Source organism: Gymnoscopelus microlampas (assembly GCF_963454915.1).
Source record: "Gymnoscopelus microlampas genome assembly, chromosome: 15".
Taxonomy (NCBI): domain Eukaryota; kingdom Metazoa; phylum Chordata; class Actinopteri; order Myctophiformes; family Myctophidae; genus Gymnoscopelus; species Gymnoscopelus microlampas.
The window spans coordinates 51381907-51393529 of NC_139952.1; the positions used below are offsets into that span (position 1 = coordinate 51381907).

General features: G+C 38.8%; 1 protein-coding gene across 1 annotated transcript; it reads right to left on the reverse strand.

Moving 5' to 3' along the window:
• Nucleotides 1-1788: 1788 nt before the first annotated feature.
• Nucleotides 1789-9452, reverse strand: LOC311061835 (replication protein A 32 kDa subunit-like; the record flags this gene model as incomplete). Its single annotated transcript, XM_084080532.1, has 8 exons — nt 1789-1882; nt 2631-2746; nt 5585-5707; nt 5806-5913; nt 6736-6807; nt 7628-7741; nt 8876-8950; nt 9396-9452. The coding sequence occupies 8 exons, from the start codon at nt 9450-9452 to the stop codon at nt 1789-1791; spliced, it is 759 nt and encodes a 252-aa protein (XP_083936658.1).
• Nucleotides 9453-11623: the final 2171 nt, after the last annotated feature.

Sequence of the window (11623 nt, forward strand, 5' to 3'; positions counted from 1 at the left end):
ACAAGTTCTCTCATTTTAACTCAAGAGAAAATTAACAACACAATATAGAAATACTCTGTCACAAGTAAAAGTCTGGAATTAAACATTTACTTGCGTAAAAGTACTGTGGCAGTTCACCCTGCCACTAACACTTCATAACCACATCAACACTACACAATACACCATATACACAACAGCCAGGTAGCATGCTAGGATAGTTTGGTGGGTGCACACACTAAACTCTATTTAACAGCTTTTAGTATGTTTCCTGTATTATTGTATTGTTTTTCACTTATGACTTAAATGATTTCGCACAACACAGGGTTAAAGGTTAAAATTGTTCTTTATTTTTAAGTTGCAGGGAATGTTCTTTTGGCAAATGTTTGACTGTTTTTGTCTTTCTCTTACCACAGTGCTTCCTGGTTCTGGGCAGTGACGAAGGACCCGATTGTACCTGCAGGCAGCCTTTTATAGTGCCTGTCTGTTTGTAGTGAGCATGCTCAGTCCATACCTGCTGTACCATACCAACTGTGGGTTTGAGTAGAATGTGGTATTCTAATTGTTATTATGGATTATTAGTATTGTGGGAAATGTGGTAATTTGAGGACACTTTAAATGTGTTAATTGGGAAGTATAATGTCTTTGGACATGGATTAAAATAACTGGTTTTGTGTAAATTGATTGAATCAATTTAGGATTGGTATGGTCCAGTGGGAGGGGCTTAGCCTTTAAAAGAAGGGTACCTACCAGTCAGTGAAGGGCTGCAGTAGGGAGCAGACCTTGAGCCAATCTGGCCAGTATTGTGTTTGTTATGTTGTTTTGTTATTCCCTGGGACTTCTTTTCTAAAAAAACACTTGTTTGCATCTAAGGACTGCGTTTGCTTCCAGTGTTTCCACCATATTCTACCCACACTGGGACAAAGTGTGACAAGTAAAAAAGTATTGGTATCAAAATGTACTTTAGTGCCAAAAGTAGAAAGTGCTCACTATGCAGAATGTCCCATTTCAAGTATTCTATGTATAACAATATTTTGAAAGATTTGTATACAAGCTCACAACAATGTGTTGCTTTGCAACGCATTGTTGTGAGCTTGTATATCTGCTATTTTCAAATGGCCTAAATGCATGATAGAGCTGAAGTGGTTAATGTATGTTTAGTAATAATAATCAAAACCTACAAAGTAACTAGTAACTACATTTTATCAGACTAACTTCAAACTCCATTTAAACCATGTTAGATTCAAACATCCGTCCTTGGTTCTGGTGACTCATAGTGTCCTTCTAATGGTTCTAAACTTTTTCAATTTCTTAATTCATTAATTTTATTGACAAAAAACACGCCCCCTCACACATTAGAAGGACAATATCAATCACTAGAACCAAGGACAGTGTTTTCAATGAATCTAACATGATTAAACTGTCTGAGGCCTGAGTACTAGTAGTAGTAAACATAGAGTACTAGATGTTAAAATGAGCCCAGACATGTTTGAAAGTCAAATATCCCTTTAAGTAAATGTAAGTATCTACTGTCCATCACTGCAATCAAGAGACACGAGACCAGTTATGATGCTTTGTTAAGGGTTATATAATCATTAATAATGTAATCATTATGAAATCAAACTTCCAACATTGAACTGACAGTCACTCAGGCATCATGTGAGAATCAATTACAAATAAAGATAATTATAATCAAAAATAAACGTATCATCAATGTGATTAATTCAAACATAATTAGATTCTCTTTACTTTCAATGAAGACGCCACAGACGGTCATACAGTGGCTGATACATGAAGCTGTAATATATTGTTTTAATTGACTGAAGAGTCGTATGAAGACTTGTAATGTCCTTCATCCACCGTGGTGAAGATGTGTCCTTCTCTCAGCAGAAACCTCACCGCATCTCTGTTGATATGAAGAGTCACAATGTTTCATCACACTATGCCGTATATTTCTGTGTATGTCTGTTGTATGACCAGCTGCACGTGTGTGTGTGTGTGTGTGTGTGTGTGTGTGTGTGTGTGTGTGTGTGTGTGTGTGTGTGTGTGTGTGTGTGTGTGTGTGTGTGTGTGTGTTGTATGACCCACTGCATGCATGAACAGGGACGTGCACAGATAGACTCTAGGTGGTGCTAGAGCACCTGCCCTTTGCCCTCTTGACCAGAAGTGCCCTTTTTTTTTGTTCAGTTTACTTCAACAGGAGGTCCTCAGAGTTACTACAGGGGGGTCCGCCAAATCTTTATGAGATATGACTTTTCTTTTTACCATAACCACTCGAAATCTAGCATCCTTTTTCTGAGGAGAACTTTAGCCAAAAATAGCAGATCTACAAGCTCACAACGCCTCGCAGCGCGAGGCGTTGTGAGCTTGTAGATCGGCTATTTTTGGCAAAGAGGTATAGGTGTAGAGGGAAAAAAGAGCAGACCAAGTAAACAAAAAAAAGTATAATTTACTTGAAAGCACCTTCCCCTCAAAATGTCTGTGCACGCCACTGTGCATGAATTTACAAAAGGAAAATAAAGTAATTTGAAGAATATCATATATAGTATAATATTACATACCTGATGGCGGCATATGTAATACATATATATGTTTATAATCATCATATATTATATATATATATATAATATTATATGTATAATAATATTACATACCTGATGGCTGCATACTGAAGTTTTCCCAGTTTGATGCAGAGATCCTTGAAGCTGATGCCTTCAGTTACATGAGCAGTGTGTGTGGCTGACGTCCATGTGTGGATCACATTCAACACCTAAAAACACCATGAAACCATTGTAACTTATCACATTCAACACCTAAAAACACCATGAAATCATTGTAACTTATCACATTCAACACCTAAAAACACCATGAAATCATTGTAACTTATTACATTCAACACCTAAAAACACCATGAAATCATTGTAACTTATTACATTCAACACCTAAAAACACCATGAAATCATTGTAACTTATTACATTCAACACCTAAAAACAACATGAAATCATTGTAACTTATTACATTCAACACCTAAAAACAACATGAAATCATTGTAACTTATTACATTCAACACCTAAAAACAACATGAAATCATTGTAACTTATCACATTCAACACCTAAAAACACCATGAAATCATTGTAACTTATTACATTCAACACATAAAAACAACATGAAATCATTGTAACTTATTACATTCAACACCTAAAAACACCATGAAATCATTGTAACTTATTACATTCAACACCTAAAAACACCATGAAATCATTGTAACTTATTACATTCAACACCTAAAAACACCATGAAATCATTGTAACTTATCACATTCAACACCTAAAAACAACATGAAATCATTGTAACTTATTACATTCAACACCTAAAAACAACATGAAATCATTGTAACTTATCACATTCAACACCTAAAAACACCATGAAATCATTGTAACTTATTACATTCAACACCTAAAAACAACATGAAATCATTGTAACTTATCACATTCAACACCTAAAAACAACATGAAATCATTGTAACTTATTACATTCAACACCTAAAAACAACATGAAATCATTGTAACTTATTACATTCAACACCTAAAAACACCATGAAATCATTGTAACTTATTACATTCAACACCTAAAAACAACATGAAATCATTGTAACTTATTACATTCAACACCTAAAAACAACATGAAATCATTGTAACTTATTACATTCAACACCTAAAAACAACATGAAATCATTGTAACTTATTACATTCAACACCTAAAAACACCATGAAATCATTGTAACTTATTACATTCAACACCTAAAAACACCATGAAATCATTGTAACTTATTACATTCAACACCTAAAAACAACATGAAATCATTGTAACTTATTACATTCAACACCTAAAAACACCATGAAATCATTGTAACTTATTACATTCAACACCTAAAAACACCATGAAATCATTGTAACTTATTACATTCAACACCTAAAAACAACATGAAATCATTGTAACTTATCACATTCAACACCTAAAAACACCATGAAATCATTGTAACTTATTACATTCAACACCTAAAAACAACATGAAATCATTGTAACTTATTACATTCAACACCTAAAAACAACATGAAATCATTGTAACTTATCACATTCAACACCTAAAAACAACATGAAATCATTGTAACTTATTACATTCAACACCTAAAAACACCATGAAATCATTGTAACTTATTACATTCAACACCTAAAAACATCATTTTGTTTTTATTCCACCATTTTTGTAACCATTTTTTTCACCCAGTGCCAATTGCCAAAATTGTAATCCTGGGCGCTACTCTCCCTCTGCCAGCCTAGGGAGAGGCCTGAACTGAGCTCACGCTCTCCTTCAATGCATGAGGAGCGAGCAGGCCACTTCTTATCACCCGAGAGGGGAGGCATGCGTTAATCCGACAGAACTTTTCTCCGACTATGTGGCATCCGCGTGCGGTTAGGGTTAGGGTGCGGGTTTGGTTCGGGTTTAATGTTTAATGTCGGAGCACTGCGCTGTCGGAGGAATGCGCTGTCGGACTAACGTATTGCACCCCCTGAGAGGGGGGGGGGCGTTTCCCCTCCATCAGGCTGACCAGCTGACATGGGGAAGGCAGTATAGAGGATTACTGCATGTTTTAGTGAGGGTATCTACCCTAGGAGACACGGGGAGAACATGCAAACTCCACACAGAAAGGCCCTTTCACACAGAAAGGCCCTTTCACCAACCCCACCTAGGGTATGGCCACTGATGACGCGTTGGTGAAGACACGCCCCCAGCGCCCACAGTGAGGCGACTGCACCACCGCGCCCCTAAAGCCAACATTTTTAACTCCGATCTGTGCTTCTGGGGGGGGGGGGGGGGGGGGGTCCCTGGAACAACATATCTGGAGATGGGGGTCCGCAGCCAAATACATATCATTTTGGAGAGTCCTTGACATGGAAAAGTTGGAGCATCACTGATATAGCAACATACTGTTAGGATTTAAAATAATAATAATTAGATATGTATTTGGCCACGGACCCCCTTCTCAAAATGTTTTGTTCCAGGGACCCTCCAGGGACCCCCCCCCCCCCCCCGGCCCCCAGAAGCACAGATCGGAGTTACAAATGTTCACTTTAAAAAATATATACATTCAAAGATTTGCACAAAATGTTCACGATTTTTCTAAAAATCACACCCAGTGTGAAGTGGGCGGTGTGTGGTCATCACAACATGACACGTAAAAAAAAAGGATAAATGACTTTTTTAAAGTCCATACTGCTATTCATAGGGCTGCACATGTGTCATGTGTTTCGCTAGCCAATCACAGTCCTGAATTTGCAAAGTCAGCCAATCACATTACAGCTAGTGGTGATGACACTAGCTGTAATGTGATTGGCTGACTTTGCAAAAGTATAGATTTGCATTGACTGTGGAAGGGTTAGGGGTGTAGACTGCGTTGTAGACTATTGGCCAATCACGGTGCAGGTTTGGTCAGTGTCCAAAACTCACTTATAGGGGGCGGTTACACCGCCCCAAAAATAGCCAAATAAATGTGAAAATGACACAGACGTGTTCCATGGAGAAGGCTGTTTATCAAAGACACTGACCTGGCTGTGAACGCTGGACAGACCATATCTCAGTGTGATGTCATAACCTCCATCCTTGCTCTTATTCAGGTGACCCGCTGATGATGATGATGATGATGTCATCGAGGTGGCCGTGTTACCTGCCTGGTGACCACAATGTTCAGTTCAACAGAGTTCAAGTTCAAAGGACAGAGACGATGTCACATCAACAACATGAGATGATGTCATAGATGATGTCATACCCTTCCAAACTGCGTCATGTGGGCGTGTACCACCTCCAGCATGTGAGACGTGATCTCATTGTGGTCGTCCATGCAACGCACCTTGTTGGCCACAAGTCTCATTTCACCCTTATGCAGCAGAGAAAAGACCCTTATGGTGCGTTCACACCCTTATGCAGCAGAGAAAAGACCCTTATGGTGCGTTCACACCCTTATGCAGCAGAGAAAATACCCTTATGGTGCGTTCACACCCTTATGCAGCAGAGAAAATACCCTTATGGTGCGTTCACACCCTTATGCAGCAGAGAAAATACCCTTATGGTGCGTTCACACCCTTATGCAGCAGAGAAAATACCCTTATGGTGCGTTCACACCCTTATGCAGCAGAGAAAATACCCTTATGGTGCGTTCACACCCTTATGCAGCAGAGAAAATACCCTTATGGTGCGTTCACACCCTTATGCAGCAGAGAAAATACCCTTATGGTGCGATCACACCCTAATGCAGCAGAGAAAATACCCTTATGGTGCGTTCACACCCTTATGCAGCAGAGAAAATACCCTTATGGTGCGTTCACACCCTAATGCAGGAGAGAAAATACCCTTATGGTGCGTTCACACCCTTATGCAGCAGAGAAAATACCCTTATGGTGCGTTCACACCCTTATGCAGCAGAGAAAATACCCTTATGGTGCGTTCACACGGGCAGATACAAAGATACAAAGATAAAAAAAATCACACCCAGTGTGAAGTGGGCGGTGTGTGGTCATCACATGACTCACTTTAAAAAAAAACATAAATGTGTTTTTTTTAAGTGCCATACTGCTATTCATACACTGGCTTATCTTTTCAAATGGGGGTCCGCGGGCTAATAAGTGTCAATTTGGGGGTCCTTGACATGAAAAAGTTTGAGAACCACTGCTCACACACTGCAAGTTCATCTATCCCATACCTTGTAGGTCTGCACAGTTCCTGACACTTTCACATAGGTTCCAGGACTGGCCAGATGTCGCTCCACACCATTCTGTTACAATGACTGTATATTTATCACCATTCTGTTATAATGACTGTATATTTATCACCATTCTGTTATAATGACTGTATATTTATCACCATTCTGTTATAATGACTGTATATTTATCACCATTCTGTTATAATGACTGTATATTTATCACCATTCTGTTACAATGACTGTATATTTATCACCATTCTGTTATAATGACTGTATATTTATCACCATTCTGTTATAATGACTGTATATTTATCACCATTCTGTTATAATGACTGTATATTTATCACCATTCTGTTACAATGACTGTATATTTATCACCATTCTGTTACAATGACTGTTTATTTATCACCATTCTGTTACAATGACTGTATATTTATCACCATTCTGTTACAATGACTGTATATTTATCACCATTCTGTTATAATGACTGTATATTTATCACCATTCTGTTACAATGACTGTTTATTTATCACCATTCTGTTACAATGACTGTATATTTATCACCATTCTGTTACAATGACTGTATATTTATCACCATTCTGTTACAATGACTGTATATTTATCACCATTCTTTCTGTTATAATGACTGTATATGTATCACCATTCTGTTACAATGACTGTATATTTATCACCATTCTGTTACAATGACTGTATATTTATCACCATTCTGTTACAATGACTGTATATTTATCACCATTCTGTTATAATGACTGTATATTTATCAACCACTTTAACAATAGCATCAACATTTTACAACATAGACGGATCTACACGTTCACAACACGCCACAACGCATTGTGAGCTTGAAGATCTGTTATTTAAGACAAACTACCTGAGTGTCCATCCAGTGTTTTACAGTGAGAGGAGCAGCCGTCCTGTCGTCCACCTGGTACTGAATGTTATTGACCAGGACTTCCTGTCTGATGACCACGCCTACAATAGACACCTGCAACAACACAACACACTGTTACACTGCAATAGACACCTGCAACAACACAACACAACACACTGTTACACTGCAATAGACACCTAACACAACACAACACACTGTTACACTGCAATAGACACCTAACACAACACAACACACTGTTACACTGCAATAGACACCTAACACAACACAACACACTGTTACACTGCAATAGACACCTAACACAACACACTGTTAGACTGCAATAGACATTTACATAAAGACGTGACATGGTGGACATTTACATAAAGACGTGACATTGTGTACATTTACATAAAGACGTGACATGGTGAACATTTACATAAAGACGTGACATGGTGAACATTTACATAAAGACGTGACATGGTGAACATTTACATAAAGACGTGACATGGTGTACATTTACATAAAGACGTGACATGGTGTACATTTACATAAAGACGTGACATGGTGAACATTTACATAAAGACGTGACATGGTGTACATTTACATAAAGACGTGACATGGTGTACATTTACATAAAGACGTGACATGGTGTACATTTACATAAAGACGTGACATGGTGGACATTTACATAAAGACGTGACATGGTGTACATTTACATAAAGACGTGACATGGTGAACATTTACATAAAGACGTGACATGGTGTACATTTACATAAAGACGTGACATGGTGTACATTTACATAAAGACGTGACATGGTGTACATTTACATAAAGACGTGACATGGTGTACATTTACATAAAGACGTGACATGGTGTACATTTACATAAAGACGTGACATGGTGGACATTTACATAAAGACGTGACATGGTGTACATTTACATAAAGACGTGACATGGTGTACATTTACATAAAGACGTGACATGGTGTACATTTACATAAAGACGTGACATGGTGGACATTTACATAAAGACGTGACATGGTGTACATTTACATAAAGACTTGACATGGTGTACATTTACATAAAGACGTGACATGGTGTACATTTACATAAAGACGTGACATGGTGGACATTTACATAAAGATGTGACATGGTGAACATTTACATAAAGACGTGACATGGTGTACATTTACATAAAGACGTGACATGGTGTACATTTACATAAAGACGTGACATGGTGGACATTTACCTGGCTGACGTCACAGAGGTCAGTAGCAGACAGGATGTGGGACACGGTGCACGGTACAATCTGGACAGATGACCTCTGGGACCAGAGCAAAGCAATGACATGATTTGAGGCTTTTTGTTCAAAACAGACCAATCCTGCAAACTTTGGAAGCCAACCTTAGCCAATCAGGATGGAATATGGAAAATCGGACAAATCCGTGTTAATCACATGACTATATAGATAATGTGTACTGATTTGCGTGATGTTTGGATAAAATCTGTAGGAGTAATATCAAAAAATGGGTTTGGCACAAATCGGCCTCCTGGTGGCGCTATAACAGGCCCATGTAAAAACATTGGGGCAGAGGTTCTGAATTGGCATCCAGGGAGTGTGTGTGCACAGTTTCAGAGCGACCGGGCCAACGGTGCCGGAGATTATCAGCTAACAGACAGATTGACACGCGGACGGACACACGGACAGGGGGTAAAACATACTCTCTCGACATGCCTTTCGGCCTGGTGGAGACAATAAAGAACTTTACCTTGTTGGTCCAACGCTCTGCAGAGCCACCTGATGGTTCCCCATACCTGCTGCCCATTGTTACTAGTACCTGTAAACATTACATTACATTACATTACAGTTATTTAGCAGACGCTTTTATCCAAAGCGACTTACAACTAGAAAAAGTGCTCCTCGGAGCACAGGTCTCCGCCAGGTCAGGTACGTTATTGTGGCCTCCTGGCGGCGCTATAATAGGCCAATGTGAAAATGGTGCCATTTATTCTTAGGTCGTTCACGGCAATCAGACACTGCGTTCATGATTTGAGGCATTTTGTTCCAAAAATGTGTTTTGCTAAATTAGACCTGCTGGTGGCGCTATAACAGGCCAATGTGAAAAGGGTGGCATTTCTTCCTCAGCCTAGTGGGAATGTGCGTGTGAAATTTCACAGAAATCGCAAGCTGCGTTCATGGTTTGAGGCAGTTTGTTCAAAACGGACCAATCCTGCAAACTGTGGATGGCAACCTTAACCAATGAGGATGGAATATGGGAAATCGGACAGATCAGGGTTGATCACATGACTATAGAGATACTGTGTACCGATTTACATGAGGTTTGGTTAAAAACTGTAGGAGTAATGGGAAAAAATGGGTTTTGCACAAATCGGCCTCCTGGTGGCGCTATAACAGGCTCATGTGAAAAATTTGAGGCAGAGGTTCTGAATTGGCATCCAGGGAGTGTGTGTGCACAGTTTCTCAGCGACCGGGCCAACGGTGCCAGAGATTAGCTGGTAACACACGGACAGGACGGACGGACACACGGATACACACACGGACGGAGGGTAAAACATACTCTCTGTGCATTCAACATAGGTAGGGAACGAAACTACTAATCACCAGAAGTCTTAAGTGCATTTCCTGTAAAAACAAGCAACCAAGAGTATACCTAGCGCTAAGGTAAAAGTGCAATATATCAGCTACCTACTGTCTTAAACACATGAGACAAAATAGCAAAATCAAATGAGCACGAGCTAATACAAAAGTGTATCGACAAGATCCAATACAACAATACAACAATAGTTCCTACAACTAGTTAACAACAAGTAGGCCAAACGAACTGTTAACCGGCAGATTCTGTAACTCATCTGAATGTATGCATGTGTTGTGTATCCAAGACATTCACAGTGTCAGGATTGCCTTTCCTTTTTGGTTTCTATCCCTTAATTATAAGGTTTATATCCCTTAATATAAATGAATTATCCAACTAACCCATACATGGGCAACTGGCGGCCCCCACCTTCACTTAATGCGGCCCACAGGTTAATATCAACCAAACATGTAAACATGACCCGCTTTAATGACTTCAGTCTATATTAGTAGCTTAATGACTAGTATTAACATTCTATTGTCTTTTTTTTATGTCCAATGTATTTGTATTTAAGTTCATAAACTTAACATAAGTATAACTAAATGCATTTGAAATGAAATTTAAATGTCACTTTTCAGGATTCCATTTCAAAAATAACAAAAACAAATCTGGATTCCAATTGAAAAAAATAGCAAAAGTAGCAAAAATAGCAGATCTGCAAGCTCACAACGCGTCGCAGCACGACGCGTTTTGAGCTTGTAGATCTGCTATTTTTGCTACTTTTGTGTGAGATAGAAGGCATTCATTTACCAAAAAATTAAAATATGGAGACAACAACAATATGTAATGTGTTCCTCTGGACTGAAGGTGAAAATATAGTGGGCCTCTACATCATCAAAGGTGCATCACCCCTGATATTATAACCCTTATTTGTTATGTTGTTGTTGTTGTTGTATCTATTGTACCCCCCCCCCCCCCCCCCCGAAACAAGGGACCACCATGGAAATAAGCCTCAGGCTTTACAGTTTAACCCCTTAGAGACGTTAAGTGTATCATTGTGTTTTATCATGCATTGTGTGACATCATTTCAATAAATACCTCATTAATCAAAACCACTTTCAACCTGGCATCCATATTTTGGGCACGTAAAAAAAAACAAGAAAAAAGCAGATCTACAAGCTCACATATATGTGCAGGGTGTATCTATATATAATGCAGGGTTTTTTAACTCACCTCAGCTTCAGATGGTAGAAATGTGTGTCAACAACTCAACAGATGAGACTGAACAGTTTGTCACAATGTTATATAGTTCTTCTAATCTTCACCAAACTACACCACAGTCTATAAACTACACCATTAGATCTGTTTGTAACCTAATCTATAAACTACACCATCAATCTACA